This window comes from Anolis carolinensis, chromosome 4 (genome assembly GCF_035594765.1).
Source record: "Anolis carolinensis isolate JA03-04 chromosome 4, rAnoCar3.1.pri, whole genome shotgun sequence".
NCBI classification, from domain to species: domain Eukaryota; kingdom Metazoa; phylum Chordata; class Lepidosauria; order Squamata; family Dactyloidae; genus Anolis; species Anolis carolinensis.
This window is the reverse complement of record NC_085844.1, coordinates 5431398-5451057: the sequence shown is the minus strand read 5'-3', so window position 1 is coordinate 5451057 and position 19660 is coordinate 5431398. Positions and strand designations below refer to the sequence as shown.

General features: G+C 40.5%; 1 protein-coding gene across 3 annotated transcripts in view; it reads right to left on the bottom strand.

Annotated features, from left to right (window-relative positions):
- The window catches only part of LOC100567418 (rho GTPase-activating protein 39), a 302316-nt gene that overhangs the window by 133830 nt on the left and 148826 nt on the right, over positions 1 to 19660 (bottom strand). For all 3 annotated transcript variants that reach the window (XM_062979936.1, XM_062979934.1, XM_062979935.1), the window contains exon 2: positions 9451 to 9909. In XM_062979936.1, coding sequence (XP_062836006.1) covers positions 9451 to 9909 — 459 coding nt within the window. The remainder of the gene's footprint in view (positions 1 to 9450; positions 9910 to 19660) is intronic.

Sequence of the window (19660 nt, the reverse complement as noted above, 5' to 3'; positions counted from 1 at the left end):
TAATAAATAGAGTATAATAAATGTAATAATAATAATAAGATCCGAGTGAAATAATAAACGTATTAAGAATAATAATAATAATAATAATAATAATAATAATAATAATAATAATACCAGAGTAAAATAAATGTAATACAGTAGAGTCTCACTTATCCAACACTCGCTTATCCAACGTTCTGGATTATCCAACACATTTTTGTAGTCAATGTTTTCAATATATCGTGATATTTTGGTGCTAAATCCATAAATACAGTAATTACAACATAGCATAACTGCGTATTGAACTACTTTTTCTGCCAAATTTGTTGTCTAACATGATGTTTTGGTGCTTGATTTGTAAAATCATAACCTAATTTGATGTTTAATAGGCTTTTCCTTAATGCCTCCTTATTATCCAACATATTCGCTTATCCAACATTCTGCCGGCCCGTTTATGTTGGATAAGTGAGACTCTACTGTAGTAGCAACAATAATAGAGTACAGTAATAAATGTAATAATAATAGAGTAATATAATAAATGTAATGATACCAATAATAATAGAGAAAAATAATAAATGTACCATATATTCTCGAGTTTAAGCTGACCCAAATATAAGCCAACCAGGACCCTCACCCGAGTATAAGCCGAGGGGGGCTTTTTTAGTCCTAAAAAGGGCTGAAAAACTAGGCTTATACTCGAGTATATACAGTAGGCTTTTTAAAGATCCAAATGAACTAGGGAACTCTTAGGTGCCACCCACACTACAATTCCCAGAGTCATGTCAAATGGCAGCAAAGTAACTGAAGTGGGACCAAAGTGCTCCAATTTTGCAGTGCGACAGTAAACAAAGAGCAATCAGCCTTCCATCTTTGGGGCAGAAAACCACAAAGGTAGTTCAGCACAGAGTCCAGGCAGGTAACTTTTGGGGGAACTACAACTCCCACAATACCCCAACTCTGGACATATCACTCCATCTCCCACAGATCTCCACTGGAAGCTGCCTCCTATTTCACTGGGTTGTGGATCCACTCTGGGTTGTTGTCTCAACTTTAAAGGAGTTCATCAAGGCTGCTGAACTGATTTTGGGATCAGGTTCTATACCTTAAAGCAGGGGTCTCCAAACTAAGGCCCGGGGGCCAGATGCGGCCCCCCAAGGTCATTTACCTGGCCCCAGCCCTCAGTTTTATAATATAATATTTTATATCAGTTTTAATAATATAATATATTGTATATACATAAAATATTGATAATAATCTTATGTTGTACAATATAATACTAATAGTAATACCATATAATAATATTAATTATATGTTATATATTACATATTATATAATAGTATAGTGGTATAGTTCAATATAGTAATATATAATGCTAATATTGTGTTATGCTAATAATATAATATATGGTATGTACATACAGCTGCTCTGAGTCCCCTTCTGGGTGAGAAGGGTGGGATATAAATGTAGTAAATAAATGCAGTAAATAACTAATTAATTTTAGACTTAGGCTTGGCCAAAGTCTGACATGACTTGAAGGCACACAACAACAACAACAATCCTAATTAACTTGACTATCTCATTGGCCAGTAGCAGGCCCACACTTCCCATTGAAATCCTAATAGGTTTATGTTGGTTAAAATTGTTTTCATTTTTAAATATTGTATTGTTCTTTCGTTGTTGTTGTTGTTGCACTACAAATAAGACATGTGCAGTATGCATAGGAATTTGTATTTTTTTCCAAATGATAATTCGGCCCCTCCACAGTCTGAAAGATTGTGGACCGGCCCTCTGCTTAAAAAGTTTGGGGACCCCTGCCTTAAAGGGATCCTTAAGGTTCAGACTAAACCCCAGAGTGGATCTGTTACCCCACTGCAATGGGATCCTTCTACAGGGCCAATGTTGAAGAGAAGACACAGTTCTAAACAATTATAAAGGGGACTGAGAGGTACAGTAATTCAAAAAACAATCACTTAAATTCGGAACCTATTTTAAAAAAATACTCACAAACAGTATCAGGCATAAGATATGTATGTTTGAGTGTGTATGTGTATATATTACAAGGCAAAACCAGTCACTTTTTTGGCTACACAGGCCCAGTAATTTCCCGCGGGTTTAATTTGCCTCCAACCAGGCCTCAGAGAGATGCTGACCTTAGTTCTGAACTTGGCCAAGGAGCAATTAGAAGAGAGATTTCCGCTTAACTGGCGAAGCAGAACTCGGCTCCGGGCAGAACGAGAAGAACCCGGCAAAAAATCCTCAATGGTCAGAACCTCTGGCAAAAGGGCAAACATGGATTTCTTCTTAGAACCAACTCAATGGTCACAATGCGACTTCCCAGGACTTCCAAAATAGATGATCTGGCATTCTGATCATTAAAGTGGAAAGTGTGCCCAAGAATTCAACAGGAAAACTCATATGCACAAATAATTGTATACAATAGTTATCTGAAATGCCTGGGACTAGAAGTATTTTGACTGATTTTTTGATAACCTTAATTTGCATATAGGTACATCATGAGATTATCTTGGAGATGGAGCTGCAGCCTAAGCATGAAATTTACTGATGCATATACCTACATATTGACATATTGGAAATGGGACCCAAACCAAACTATGAAATTAATAATAATAATAATAATAATAGTAATAATAATAGTAATAATAATAATAATCCAGCATATATATCTCATTTGCTGTGTCATACTATGTGATTGTGTCTATTATTATTATTATTATTATTATTATTATTTTATGACACAGCAAACAAGATAGATATGCTGGATTTCATATCACAAGTCGAACACTTCCCAAGTGTCTAGGACTGTGTGATGTATTTTCAGATGATGCGCGCAGATCCCAGTCGGGTGGCCTTTTGCAGTTGGCAGATCGTAATTTTGTCAATGTCTATTGTTTCCAAATGCTGACTGAGATCTTTTGGCACGGCACCCAGTGTGCCCATCACCACCGGGACCACCTGCACTGGTTTCTGCCAGAGTCTTTGAAGTTCGATCTTGAGGTCCTGATAGCGGCTGAGTTTTTCCTGTTGTTTTTCATCAATGCGACTGTCACCTGGGATGGCGGCATCAATAATCCAAGCGTTTTTCTTTTCCACAACTGTGATGTCTGGTGTGTTGTGTTCCAGAACTTTGTCAGTCTGGATTCGGAAGTCCCACAGTATCTTTGCGTGCTCATTTTCCAATACTTTTGCAGGTTTATGATCCCACCAGTTCTTTGCTGCTGGGAGGTGGTACGTGAGGCATAAGTTCCAATGATTCATTTGGGCCACATAGTTGTGCCTCTGTTTGTAGTCTGTCTGTGCGATTTTCTTACAGCTGAGGATATGATCAATGGTTTCGTCAGCTTCCTTGCACAGTCTGCATTTTGGGTCATCAGCTGATTTTTCGATCTTGGCCTGAATTGCCTTTGTTCTGATGTCTTGCTCCTGGGCTGCAAGGATCAGGCCTTCTGTCTCCTTCTTCAGGGTCCCATTCGTGAGCCATAGCCAAGTCTTCTCCTTATCAGTTTATATTATTATTATTATTATTATTATTATTATTATTATTATTATTATTATTATTATCCACGTGGACTATTTTGGAGTATTTAGGATTTCAGATAAGGGATGCTCAACCTGTACACGTGTGTACATATGTGCATAGACTACTTATGTTCTTCTTCAGCACTAGAGTTTCTACTGATGCCAGATCCCTGAAAAGAGACCATCATTTGTTTACATCATAACCCAACATCCAGCTTAAAAGGCAGCCCTGCAAAGGCCAACACAGATCTACAAATCATTGCTGGAGAACGGTGGGAATGAAAGACTAACACAAGTAAAACTTCAATACTATTAAAAAGATATTTCTAGCCATCATAAACGTATTTTCTTCCTCCCAACAACTTCTCTGGTCTGGATCTCACAGGTTGGCCCTTGTGTGATGTTTGGAGCTCATCAACTTTGCAAGAACACCCTTTCCGAAACTAAAAAAGTCCATCAGCACTTTTGGAAAAAAAAAGAAACGTTTGCATTTGTCAATGGAAGGAGGGCTACACGGGATCCCTCTTAACTAAGGAACAACCATTAAGAAGGGCCTTTTCTGAATTCTGGGGTCAAACGAAGGTTCCGCCTCCCAAAAAAATAAATCTTTGCATTCAACTAAGCCAGTGATGGCCAACCTATGACACGCGTGTCAGCACTGACACGCCTAGCCATTTTTGCTGACACACTGCTGCCTGCAGATTGATTGGATGACGATGTCTTTTGTGGCCAAATTCGGTGTGATTTGGTCCAGTGGTTTTGTTGTTTACTCCATGGGAATTATGCACATTACATTATCATTATATCATTCTATAGAAGCCCCCGTGGCCTAGTGGATTAAAGCCTCGTGACTTGAAGGTTGGGTTGCTGACCTGAAGCCTTCCAGGTTCGAATCCCACCCGGGGAGAGTGCAGATGAGCTCCCTCTTTCAGCTCTAGCTCCATGCGGGGACATGAGAGAAGCCTCCCACAAGGATTATAAAACATCAAAATATCCGGGCATCCCCTGGGCAATGTCCTTGCAGACGGCCAATTCTCTCACACCAGAAGCAACTCAGGTTGCTCCTGACACGAGAATATATATATATATATATATATATATATATATATATATATATATCTATTATTATTCTATTATTATTATAGTATATTATCATATTATTACTATTATATTATTATATTATTCATGACTACATTGAAACTACAATAGAGAGAAATCAGCGTGGAAACTGCAAGAGGTACCATAGATTGTTGTACATGGAAATAATGGTAGTAAATAGTTTTTGATTTATTAAATACAGTTATATATTACAATTATACATTTTTGTTATTTAAACTATACATATTGCGAAATTATGGTTTTTTTCCTCAAAGTGTCACACCACCCAAGTCATGCTAGGTTTTTTTTTGGTGAATTTTGACACACCAAGTGCAAAACGTTGCCCATCATTGAACTAGGCTCATATAGAAATGTATGGACATTCTGGAGCAGAATGTTTTCTTCCGCTGCTTCCCAATTACGGTGGGTTGGCCTGATGCCTCCGATAAGTCTCAGGCTTTCCAAAAATGCCTTGGCACAGCCGGGCATATCCTCTGCCAACCCTACAATTGTGCCCTTTCACCTGCCCTATGAGACTGGCGCTGCCGTTGCCCCGGGCTCAAAACAAGCTCCTTCCAATGTAATTAAAGGGAACAGTTCCAACAGCACCGACCCCCTCTCATGGGAAGCCACCTGTTGCCCCTCCCAGCTGATCTTTAATTACTCCTGACACCGATCTGCTAGTTGCTATTATTAATTATATTAATGATAGCTGTTCCCTGCCTCGAGTGGATTGTGCCGCTAAGGAGCTGAACTCTTGCTGAAATGAGCCATAAGACGCACGGCTTCCGGTCCTCCTTGAATGGACTAGGAAATGTATGTGGTCGCCGTAAGTTGATAGGCAAGTTGAAAGCACAGAGATACACAAGATCTGGCCTTGGTCCTTTCCAAATGCTGCAGGCTAGAACTTCCAGAAAATGGGGAAGGCTCCTTTGGGGACTGTCACTCCCAGAATCTATGCTGTCACGGGGATTCTGGAAGGAGTAGTCCAAAAAGAATCTTTCCTAAAGCCAGAAGGACAACAAAGGAATCCTACCGTGTTTCCCCGAAAATAAGACAGTGTCTTATATTAATTTTTGCTCCCAAAGATGTGCTAGGTCTTATTTTCGGGGGATGTCTTATTTTTCCATGAAGAAGAATTCACATGTATTGTTGAACAAAAAAAAAATGAACATTTATTATATACTGTACAGTAGTTTTCATCACAAACCAGCATAACCAGACGAACTGTGAATGCTATCAAGAATTTCTTGCTACTACCAATATTTCCATGTACAACACTCTATGGTATGTATATTTACTGATCCTGCATGTTCTGGTGTTCTGTTCAATGGGCATGCTTCCAAACAAAAACTTTGCTAGGTCTTACTTTTGGGGGAGGCCTTATATTTAGGAATTCAGCAAAACCTCTACTAGGTCTTATTTTCTGAGGATGTCTTATTTTAGGGGAAACAGGGTAGCTGCTGTAGGCTCTATTTCAGATGATGGAACTTGCAAACCCACCTCTAAGTCTTCCTTGACTAGGAAAACCCTATGGAAGTGAAGAAAGGTTAACACTTTTATACAGAGCAATGGGACATGCCTGCTCTCTTGTTTTCACCTCTGTTTCCTAGGTCTGTATGAAATGTTTTGCTTCTTGCCTGCACATAGAGGTCAGTTCCCCCTTCTTCCCAAAGTGTTTACTGCATTATTAACCTTTGTTTTAAAATGGAGCAGAACTGGAAAAATATATTATAGAGTTGCTGATGATGGACAAAATAACAATGCACTTAAGAGGAGAACCTTTAGAGAACTTTGTTAATGAATGGCAACCAATGATCCAACATTTCAATGTAAAATTAATCTAAAAATGTACATAGAGGAAGCGAATAGACTGAAGGCAAGAAGGAAACGGATATAAATTTGGAATGTATAATATTTTTATATGTATTATACCCCTTATCGAAAATATATTGTCTGAGAAATGATTATGAAAGACTAATAGATGAAAGTATTGCACTTTATGCAACAAACACCTGCAATGTATGTATATTTGAATGAATGAAAATAAATAAACATTATATATCAAAATAAAATAAAATGGAGCATTGTTGAGACTTATTTCCAACAGACATGAGCATTAGGGACCCTTCTACCAAAGTTTGCTAACCTTCTTTTTTTCTGTCTACACTTTTATCTGAGATATATTACCTGAAACAACAAAAGTAATTTTTTACCCGTATTAAAACCTTACCAGAGCATCCATTTCCCACCATAAGCTCATCTATAATACAGCCAGTCCCCAAGTTATGAACAAGATAGGTTCTGTGTTGTTGAAGGCTTTCATGGCCGGAATCACGGGGTGGTTGTGTGTTTTCCGGGTTGTACGGCCATGTTCTAGAAGTATTCTCTCCTGACGTTTCGCCCACATCTATGGCAGGCATCCTTAGTGCCTGAGGATGCCTGCCATAGATGTGGGTGAAACGTCAGGAAAGAATACTTCTAGAACATGGCCATACAGCCTGGAAAACACACAACAAGATAGGTTCTGTAGGTTTGTTTTTAAGTTGAATGTGTTTGTAAATTTCTTTGAGCCTCCTTATGAAGTTAAAAGCAGGGAAAAAGTAAACATAAGAAGTTGGACATTTTGAAAGTGTAATTACAGCCATATGTGTGTGTGTGTGTGTGTGTGTAGTGCATCTCGCCTAGCTGCTGTTAATCCGCTGTTCACAATCTCCCTCCCAACTATTTTAGCTGAATTTTAGAGATTTTAAATGGAATTTTAAGGATTTAATATGTTTATAATTATGTTGCTTGTGCTATGTATTGTCTTGCTTATTCATGCTGTTTTTATAATTTATTGATTTGTTTTTGTCCTGTTTTATGTACTGCTGTCGGCATTGATTATTTGCCGTTGTTTGTTTTGATGTGATCTGCCCAGAGTCCCTTCCGGGAAGTATAGCAGACTATAAATAAAGTTTTCATTCATTTTCATTATCATTTCATAGATAGATAGATGCGCTTTGGATAGCATAGGGAAGGGTTAACACCCCTGTGGTGTTTGTTCTGCTGCCTGTGTCCCTCTTTCAAAGACTTCCCGAAACGAAACGAGGCATTGTACCCGAGATTACTTGTTGTTGTATAGTTTTGTTTGTATACACACAATAGTTGTAGACTGTTTTCCATTTGAGATTGATGTATGTTTTGCTTTATATGTTACATAATAAGGTTGTATAGTTGTGCTTGTATATACACCATATTTGTGGACTGTTTTCCATTTGAGATTGATGTATGTTTTGCTTTATATGTTAAATAATAAGATAGTACTCAGTTGGGACTGTAAAGAAAATCCAACACTCGCTTATCCAACATACTGGATTATCCAACACATTTTTGTAGTCAATGTTTTCAATACATCATGATATTTTGGTGCTAAATTCGTAAATACAGTAATTACTACATAGTATTACTGCGTACTGAACTACTTTTTCTGCCAAATTTGTTGTCTAACATGATGTTTTGGTGCTTCATTTGTAAAATCATAACCTAATTTGATGTTTAATAGGCTTTTCCTTAATGCCTCCTTATTATCCAACATATTCACTAATCCAACATTCTGCCGCCCCATTTATGTTGGATAAGTGAGACTCTACTGTATATAATACAAACGTTTAAACCTGAATGAGAACATATACATTTAAGTTTTTTCGATATATAGCATTCTTGTAGAATTCACAGTTTATCTGGTTATGTTGGTTTGTGGTGACAACTACTGTACAGTATATAATAAATGTTCATTTTTTGCTCAACAACAAATGTGAATTCTTCTTCATGGAAAAATAAGACATCCCCTGAAAATAAGACCTAGCGCATACTTGGGAACAAAAATTTATATAAGCCACTGTCTTATTTTCAGGGAAACATGGTAGCAATGCTGCATTCTACTCTGATATAGATTCAAAGAAGCCTCCAGTGGTGAAAGGGGTTAGGCCCTTGTGCCGGCAGGACAACTGACCAAAAGGTTGGTGGTTCAAATCCAAGGAGCGGGATGAGTTCCCATCTGTCAGCTCTCACTCCCCAAAAGGATGGTAAAACATCAAACATCCAGGCCTCCCCTGGGCAACATCCTTGCAGACAGCCAATTCTCTCACATCAGAAGCAACTTGAAGTTTCTCAAGTTGCTCCTTACACACACAAAAAAAAGACTTGAAACGCTCCAACAATACATGGATTTGCCATGAACTGCCATTTGAAGCCCCATCTGTGCACACACAATGCTCTCCATCCCAGTCTCTGTCATGAACTACTTTTCATCAGCACTTTCACTGCAAATGGAGATCCACTCCGTGATTTCTCTTTTTCGCCAGCCTGTGTGAGGCTCCATCACCTGTTTGGCAGGATCACTGGCTGGCAACCCACTTGCACCTGAGGCAGGCAGAACTCCAAATATAAGACCTGCCAGGGCTGCAGAGGAACGCACCAATCACAAGCAACTGAGGGAAGATGATTACACACGACGGAGAGGGGAGGAAAGCCATTTGCTTCCTCCTCTACATTCCATGAAACTGCTGAAGCCTGCACTGAGGAGGGAAGGACCAAGACAGAGCCATCTGAGGGACTGCACATTGCTTAAGTCGCATTGATCGACCGTCTGTGCAGTGTTCCATACTTTGCACTTTAACAACACAAGCATTCAATGCTAAGGCTTCCTGCCAAATGGAACTGCAGAGGAGAGTCTACAGAACAAGCCAGTACCTGCCGCATACCAGTGCTGCCATCTGTCGAGGAGTTACGAAGGTGGAGACATTACTTTTCATTCAACTCTCAGAGACACAAAAACACACCCAATCGTGTTACCTTTCTGCTTCTTCTTTGACGGTGGCGAACTGGGAGGGCTGGCGGTTGGGCCGCCCCTGCTCCTGCCCCTTCTCCCCACTGCCACCACCACCGCCGCCACCGCCTTCCAGTTCTTGCTCCAGGGAGGAGCTGGTGCTGCCTTCGCGGCTGACATTGCTGCTGCGCCCGGGGCTGTTCTCGGTGGAGGCTCGGGGCGACTCGGTGTTCTGCTTCAGGGTCTGGAGCTTGGCCAGCGGGATGATGTCGCAGTTCTGGGGCCGGTGCCACACCGTCCGCTGGGTGGTGGCATTGTAGTAGTAGAAGCGGGAGGTGTTGGGGTCAAAGAGCTCCCACCACTGGTTCTCGTTGGTGCGCTTGATGCGGACGCCGGGCGGGGGGTCCCAGACGCACTCCCCCGTGATCAGGTTGGCGTACATGCGCTCCCGCGTGCGAGGCTCGATGATTTCCACCCATTCTAGCCTGAAGAAGGAAACACAGAGAGAAAGGATGAGGAGCAGGTATTTGCCATTAATGAACAAGTATTTGACCCTGGCGCCCTTCATTGCCAGGGGTTCTATAATGTCATTAAACTCCTCTTCTTGCAGAAGTGATTATATTACCCTGTTTCCCTGAAAATAAGACATCCCCAAAAAATAAGACCTAGTAGAAGTTTTGCTGAATTGCTAAATATAAGGCCTCCCCCGAAAGTAAGACCTAGCAAAGTTTTTGTTTGGAAACATGCCCGGCGCCCGCCAAACAAAACACCATAGCATGCAGGATTGGTAAATGTACATTATTATTATTATTATTATTATTATTATTATTATTTTATTTTTATACCCCACCTCCATCTCCCCAGAGGGACTCGGGACGGCTTACATACCAGTTGTATATGGAAATAATGGTAGTACAAGAAATTCTTGACAGGAGTCACAGTTTGTCTGGTTTAGTTATATTGGTTTGTGATGACAACTACTGTACAATATAGAATAAATGTTCTTTTTTTTGTTCAACAATGAATATGAATTCTTATTCATGGAAAAATAAGACATCCCCTTAAAATAAGACCTAGCGCATCTTTGGGAGTAAAAAATAATATAAGACACTGTCTTATTTTTGGGGAAACACAGTTATCCAGGTATCCAAAACACAATTGTAGTGCTCTTCCAGTCACACAACAAAACAAGCAGAGACTTTTTTCTTTCCCAAATCAGCAGGAAGCATTTTCTTTCTCTTTTATTGGAGCACTATGCACAAAATATACAAAATTTACAGCTTCTTCTTCCTCACTACTCACAGCAGCAATGCTCCCAACACACTCTCCAAACCATCATCCGTTCCTCAACTACTCATCAATCCTCCTCAAACTTACTAACAACCAATATACTACTCTCACTGCCTTAACCACCACATCTTAATTACACCCTAATTACCCCCGAGGGCACAGCGAGTTAAACCGCTGAGCTGCTGAACTTGCTGACCGAAAGGTCGGCGGTTCGAATCCCAGGAGCAGGGTGAGCTCCCGCTGTTAACCCCAGCTTCTGTCAACCTAGCAGTTCAAAAACATGCAAATGTGAGTAGATCAATAAGTACTGCTCCGGCGGGAAGGTAACGGTGCTCCATGCAGACATGCCGGCCACATGACCTCGGAGGTGTCTAAGGATAACACCGGCTTATCGGCTTAGAAATGGAGATGAGCACCAACCTCCAGAGTTAGACATGATTAGACTTAATGTCAGGGGAAAACCTTTACCTAACTCTTTTACAAGTGGTCAGGCCAGAAGTATTTACTCTGCTATCACTTAGAAAATGCAGGTAATTTCCAAATCCTGACATCTCTTGTTGTCTTGGTTTTTAGGGCTGTTCCTGAGATTCTTGGAGGTGGTGATTCAGAAAATTGCACTGGACCTGGAGATGGGAAGGCCTGGAAAAGAACTAGAAATATTAGTGGGGAAACGGGAAAAAAACCAGAAAAATTAGAGGGGAAACTGAAAAATTAGAGGATAAAAAAACGGTTTATTTCCCAATTTTTCTGGTCTTTTTTTCAGGCCTTTCCGTCTCTAGATAGACTGCATCAGCTCTAGTTTCTTAGGTATGGTTATCATGATTTTCTATGGCAAACAGATGAAGACTGGTACATGGCACACGGTATGTTCTATATCTCAAAAACTAGTGCTGAAGGGAGGGAAACTAGTTCCATATTTTGAATCAGCTGGTCAAAGATACACAGAAACAGGTCTAACATTTGAGGCACCAAAATATGTGTGGGCTAGTGTAGTAGATAAACTGATCAATAACATAAATAAATACATTTAAAAATAAATAAATAGACAGCCTGGAGAAAGAAAGCACAGAGAGAAACACTGATGCTGCGTTGATGATGCATTTCTTTGATTACAAGACACACTTTTGCACTCATATAAACATCTAAAAGGGTGTGTGTCTTAGATTCACAGATTTTCTCCTGGTTTTTTCCATGAAAATGTATGGAAGGGGGCTGCTTGACAGTATTAGTGTTCTGCAAAAAGGGTAACTTTGCCTTCAAATAACGGCGCTGACAGAAAACGAGGACCAATATGAACCCAATGTATATATGTCAGCTCAGTTTATGAAGTACTTCCATTCCATGTTTGGAAATATGGAGAGAGGGTCCAATGAACATGATATGAACACTAATTACCAAAAAGGAAATTTGATGAAAATGAAAGATAGGAAGATAGAGGGATGCAAAAAAAAAAATATGACAAATGCTAGACGTCTAACATGATTCCTGGTACAAAAAATAAAAAAGACTGCAGATAGGGAGATAAATTCATTAATGCAAGCAAATTAAAACATGAGATAAGAGAATATCAAAAAGGTAAAGACCATATACATGCATATTGATGACACTGGAAAAACTGTAAGGTTCGGGAAGTGAATCGCAGAGAAGAAACAAAACCTTAACACTGACCACATAGGCAAACTGATGAAGAAGCACGACCTACAAACTATCTACAGACCCACAAAGAAAATCCAACAAATGCTACGGTCAGCGAAGGACAAGAGGAATCCTCTCTCCTCTGCAGGAGTCTACCGGATACTATGCAGATGTGGACAAGTCTACAGAGGGACCACCAAACGCAGCATTGCCAAACAAGAGTCAAAGAACATGAAAGGCACTGCAGACTCACTCAACCACAGAAGTCAGCCATAGCAGAGCACTTGATGAACCAGCCTGGACACAGGATATTATTTGAGAACACAGAAATGCTTGACCACTCCAAGAACTATCATGTCAGACTACACAGAGATGCCATTGAAATCCACAAGCATGTGGACAACTTCAACAGAAAGGAAGAAACCATGAAAATGAACAAAATCTGGCTACCAGTATTAAAAAACTCTAAAATCAAAACAGTAGATGGGAACCAACACTCTGAGGGCAGAGGGCAGCTAATGACTGAACAAAGGATGCCCCCAGGCAAGAGACAAAACCTTTCCAACGCTAATTAGGGTGATTAACTGAAACATTAATGCTGGCTTCCCAGTGACAAAGGACACTTGCCACACCCTGGACTCTCCACAGATATATATATTCTTTCCTTTCCTTACTTAGTTTATCCATACCTCACAACCTCTGAGGATGCCTGCCATAGATGTGGGCGAAACATCAGGAGAGAATACTTCTGGGACATGGCCACACAGCCCAAAAGACATACAACAACCCTGTGATCCCATCCATGAAAGCCTTCGACAACACAAAACCTTAACAGTTTTTCTTTCAACACAGAAATCTAAGCCTGTCCCATATTTTCCAATTCAAGTTAAGAACCTAGATTCACCAGGTAAGTATTAGAGCTGGTAAAAAGTTACAAAAGACACACATAGCGTATCTGTGTAATGACCAATTATGACTAACCTACTTTTGGATATATATATTTGCTTTTCTCCATAAAGCAATGGAAACTGATATCACAAAAAGGGACTTGGTCATAATTACCCTTCTAAGTTCAGGAAATCACAGAAGAGACATTTAAACTCAAGCAAATAAAAACCACGCCTAACATTTGAAAGTGCATTATGCAAGTGAGAGCGCTGCAACACTCCACTGCTAAACAGAAGCAAAAATAAAAATATTTTTTTTCTAAAAGCAGCCTTCATCCGGAGCAGCTGTTCTGCAGATGGGCAGCGTAGATGCAAAGGGCCTTTCAAAAGCCTCAAATAAAAAAGTGGGCGAGGAAAGGAGGAAAGATCCTGCCTTACAGTTCTTGGCAACATCTGGTCACAAAAATCCTGGAGACGAGAAAAGATCACAAGCAAACGTATTCCGGAAAAGATGGTCCTCTTATGTCCACCGCATATGCCTGCCCCATGTTTGTATCCTTGCTACTCCTTCTCTTTCCCTTCTGTTTCTTCCCTTTATGAGTGTATTTTGAAAGAGTCAATTAAAACATTAAACACAGAGACAGGATGCAAACCCTTGACTTTTTCATCCTTGCATATGGAGACCAATTATCATTACGGCCCGTTCTGTCCCTGCCGCAGGAGAAAAGGAACATCCCACTGCAATATTCTTACCACATTAGAAAGCCCTGAAGTGTTGCGGAGGAATTATTCTGGATAGTGTTTTGTGTGGGAAAATGTTTTTTGTATACACATCAAAGGGTTTCTTATTCAGAAAACAGTTTCTTTGTGCAAGTAACTTTCTGCAGAGAAAATTAATTGCTGTATAAAACCTCTGTATTTTTCCTCCACAACATTTGACAATTTCAAAAGACTAAATTGTGCACGTTTCCTATAGTTCTGTTATTATTCCATAAGGATTTCCTGGTTGCCGGAACTATGGGAATGCATAGTCGGCACTCTACATTTGAGGAATTTACTTTTTTGAAGATTTGTTTATTCGCAGATTGGAGTTAATCTCTAGGAATCTGTAGGTATCTGTAGGTTCTCCAGTGTGACCTCAACTAAAAATTGATCACAGATTTCTAGGGAGGTGTCTTCTCTGATAAAACAAATAGCAATTATTTCATTTGTGGCCTTTCACTTCTGCCCAAAAACTTAAAAATAAAACACAGTGTTGCAAATACAGGTACATTTGCTCTGTCAAAGCTGGAAGGTAGCAGATCCTATCAATGCAGATCTTGTAAACCCGTGGTTCCCAACCTGTGGTCCATGGACCACCAGTGGTACCAAGAACTAAGATATGGTCCACGGCCTCAACGTTACTACACCGTTCCAACGAAAGTGACTGGTCTCGCAAAACCCAAGGCAATGGGGATGTCCAGACAACAATGCGACAACAAGCCTCCTGACTATTGCTTCTCCTCCTCTGCCTCCTTCCCCCTGAGTAGAGCTGTTTCATGTGGCACCTAGAAGTGGGGGCACCTCTGTGTCTTCATTTTTAGGTCTATTCCTGGCGTTATTTGGGGTGCTGATTCAGAAAATTGCACTGGCTAGACCACATCAGCTCTAGATTATTAAATATGTTTTTATGTGGGCAAGTAAATGGTGACTACTGGATGGCATATGTTCTGTATCAGAAACTAGAGATGAGGTGGTCTATCCAATGCAATTTTCTGAATCAGCAGCCCAAATAACCAAACCAAATTTAAAGTTGACCAAAAACTGATTTGTAACCCTTTTGGTACTAATGTTGGAGAGTGTTCCCTGGTCAAAGTGGTTCCTGGTCAAAAAAAAAAAGGTTGGGAACCACTGCTATAAATTGTATTTTTTCCAAAGATGAGATCACTTATCATCCTGTGCAGTATCTACTCGGGTTTGGTCCAGGACTCTCTGCTGATCCCAAAAGCCATGGATGCTTAAGTCCTATTATATACAATGGCACAGTAAAATGGTGCCCTTACATAAAATGGCAAGAGTAAGTTTTGCCTTTTAGAAGGGTTGGAGCTGAGAGTAATTTGGGTCTCTCTCTCTCTCTCTCTCTCTCTCTCTCTCTCTCTCTCTCTCTCTCTCTCTCTCTCTCTCTATATATATATATATATATATATATATATATATATATATATATATTTTTTCAAACTATGAACAGCCAAATCTCTGAGAGTAGAATCTATGGATACAGATGGTTGAATGTTACCACAGTTTTGCAGAATCCAGCCTCCCCGATATCACTATCACAGCTGAGCTAAGAAAACTGCATGAAGAAGAAAAAATAATTTACCTTTGGCAAGTTGGCACAGATGTCTATGCTACTGACATTTTACTCATAATTATTCATGCATTATTAATATTGCCTAGCTCTTTGAAAAATCAAGGGAGAGATCGGGAGAAGGAGGAGTCTTGCGAAGAAAGACTGAACTGGGAAAACAGGTGGGGGGATGCAGAGCAAGACGGAAAGTATCTCCGAGCTCCTTCTCTCCTTCCCAGAAAAACTGCATTTTGCGATCCATAACAGTGCCACCCTGGCAGGCATTCTGGGAGTTGCAATCTTAAAAGGGAATATTTCTAACCTAGAGGCAAACTGTGCCAAAGCCCATGTGGCAGGGGACCAGGGCTCAGAGGAAGGAACTCAGCGAAGGATTCTCAGTGGATCCAGCTAGTATTTGCACCAAGCTCTGAAACTGTCATCTCCAAAGATGACGTGTGCCTCTGATTCCTCCTGAAGCCAACAACGTCAGATTTTGCCTGCAGCCCAGGCTGACTAATCTGTTCTTATGGGCCCTTGTCAACATCCATCCATGGTCCTTGTATCCTCTTCCAAGTCCTTCTTTCCTCTTCTCTCCAGTTCTGGGCTTTGCAAATACATACTCTCCCACTTACACTGGGGAATGATGGATCAGAGGAGGATCCCTAACAAAAGGGCCAAAAGCAATAGGAAACAACTATCACAATGCTCCAACAAGGTCAGATTGTTGGTCAGATCTGACTTTGGCATCAACTAAAACTAGCTGTAGGTAAGAAAAGGTTGAGACTGTTTTTTGATAAAAGCTTTGGCCCACTAGTCCCCGTCACTGGCAACTCACAAGTCAAAGATATTCCTGTGTATGTTGGATTCCAAAGAACTGTGAGACCCCACATATCTGTGAGAAGTACATTCTTGGCCAGGTCATGGTTACCTGAAGATGTAGATATGACTCTAAGTTATATCTAGAAAACCTAGAGATTCCTAGAAAGGTATTGGCTACATAGCCACACTTTCTACAATCATGGTCTACAGCAGGCTTTCACAATATGTGGCCCTCCACGTGTTTTGGACTTTAGCTCCCTGACCATTGAACATGCTTACTAGGACTTCTGGAAGTTGGAGTCCCAAGCACCTGGAGGGCCACAGGTCTACAAAATAAAATAAAAAAACTTCAGAGTGGATCAATTTTCACAACAAAGTAACTAGTCTCGATTTCAGATCACAAAGGGCTGGATTGAATCTCATCTTGACATTACCTTTCCAAGATTGTAATTAATGATTTCTCAAAAAGGAAATGGGTTTCTAAGCCATACATGAGTCTGTCTGGCTTTGAGGTCAGATCCTGCAGAAATCTAACCCCTTGAGAACTTCATCCATCCCTATGGCTCTTGCGATCCAATGTATATACTTCAAACTGGAGACAGCAAGGATTTAATTTGAGGATTTATATATGCAAAGTTTGGGTTCCAGTCGCTGGACTATCAATCCTCCACCGCAGTGAGAATCTTGGGGAAGGGGCCTTATTTTTTAATGTCTGCAAAGCATTACTAGGACAATATTTCAGGTAACAAGACAGATGTTTATTAAAAAAATTGGGTTGTTGTGTGTTTCCGGGCAGTATGGCCATGTTCCGGAACTGCACGGCAAACACACAACAACCCTGTGATCCCGGCCATGAAAGCCTCCGACAACACATATAAAAATTGGTCTTCCAGTGTAAACAGAAACTATTCAAAGAGGGACAAAATGAGCTTAGCATGAAATTGGTCAGTCAGAGAAGACCATTACTAGACAGAGCAATGTTCTGAATTGGTTTAAAAGATGCTTCGTTATATTTATCCTCAACTTCAAAAAAGCAGATGTTTGGGACAGACAAAAACAAAATAGTCAAAACATTTCAAAGCTAAATTCACATCTTTGTCTCATTAAAAAGAAAAAACCTGCCACCGTGGAGTACATTCTTAGAAACTACTTTTATGATGTGGCATAGTTTGCCCGGCTAAAGGCCTTTTGTGATCCCCAAATATGCTTATTTAGTAGGCTCAGAAACAGCCTCAAAAAACCCCACCAGACCATTTGCTGTTTCATATCAGGTGATTGAGAGCATTTGTTCTTAAGCGTTCTCATTCATTCCAAATGCAGAAGAATATTCACCAAGCTGTCGCTGGCACATCAGACCACAACTCATTTTCCTTTCAAACAAAGATAATGTGTTACGGACTCAAACGTTTCCCATCGTCACCCAGAATATGAGAACAAAATTTATGAGGAGAACTCCTGCAGACTGTAAAACCATGTGTCTAGAGGAAATGGTGCTTTTAACATATGGCGTCCCTATGTGCGCGCCTCATTTGCAGCTGTAATCTAATCCTCATTTTTGCTTTTACCTGCAGTGACGACGAGGACAAAGTCTAGCAATAGCCTAATTGATTGAAACAATAGATTTTTCACTCACTTGGCTGGTGTGACACTGTAGAGAACTGGGCGCATCAGTTACGCATTACAAATAATGGCATTAATTATTCATTATTATTAATAGTGACCATAAAGTGAAGTACCTTACAATACATTGAAGGTAGTCAAACTGATCTGCCAGCTGTTTGTGCTAGTTGTACATGGTGGCCACAAATTCTAAGAGAAAATGATACGACCTTCTCTTGCTGATCTGCATGGCTGTGTCAATCATTGTCGCTCCGAGCTTGGTATCCACGAGATTCCCCCTGCCCTTTGTTGTTGTTATATACCTTCAGGTCATTTTTGACTTAAGGCAACAACAAAAGCTGCCTTGATACTGAATCAGTGTACAAATACCGTATTTCATTGCATAACATTCGCCACTGCGTAATAGTCGCAGCCCCTTTTTGGGGATGCCAAAAATGCTATTACAGTGTTCCCTCACTTATCGCTGGGGTTAGGTTCCAGGACCACCCGCAATAAGTGAAAATCCACAAAGTAGGGACACTATATTTATTTTAATATTTATACATTATTTTAGTAGTTATACACTATTTTAAGTCTTTATCAACCAATCGTGTGTTGATAAATCACCTCCTTCTCCTCCTATTGCTGCTTGGGCTCCTTTTCTCTCCCTTTGGCTTCTCCTTCCTCCCTTCCTCAGGCTGTAAATTGTAATTTTTTATGATTTATAATAGTCTTTTAGAAATAGCAAATCCGCAAAAAGTGAACCGCGAAGTAGTGAGGGAACACGGTATTTATTTTCCTCACATAATAGTCTCATCTGCAGTTGATGGGTGTGACTACTATGCAAGGGGGCAGCTTTCCATAGCTCAGGAGGGACAGGCAATCGGGTGCAAGTGCACCTGTCAGTGAGAACTGCAGGTCCTTCCTTGGTTGGCGACAGCTGAGGGAGGCCTTGCAGTTCTCTCCAGCAGGCGCATGGGCAGGTGAGCCTTTACCTGTTCACACACCTGTTGGAAGGAGCTACAAGGCCTTGAGTCCCCTCGGGTGAGAAAGGCTGGGTAAAAATGCTGTAAATAAATAAATAAGGGCCCTCTCCGATGAACACAGAAAATACTTCTCCAGCATTTCTAGCTCCAAAGGATGCTACCAGAAAACCATGGTGGAAGACTTAGAAAATCCTTAGAGAATATGTATGTTTTTGGAGGACCGTAAGTGAAACTGTGGAGACCGGCCCCACAGATTCAAGGGTCATTCTTCAATATTGTTCCTCAGATAGTTGTGGGATTTTGAGAATAACAATAATAATAACGATAATGATAATAGACTCCCCCATGGGATCACCACATTCATTTGTGTCTTGACATTCAGTGGTTGGTGCTAGGAGCTGATCCTAAATAAACAATCCTGGTGATATTGTTGTTGTTCATCACTCAGTCGTTTCCGACTATTCGTGACCCCATGGACCAGTCCAGGCCAGAGCTCCCTGTCGGCCATAGCCACCCCCAGTTCCTTCAAGGTCAAGCCAGTCACTTCAAGGATACCATCCATCCATCTCACCCTTGGTTGGTTTCTCTTCCTTTTTCCTTCCATTTTCCCCAGCATCATGATCTTTTCCAAGCTTTCCTGTCTCCTCATGATGTGGCCAAAATACTTCAGTTTTGCCTCTAATATCCTTCCCTC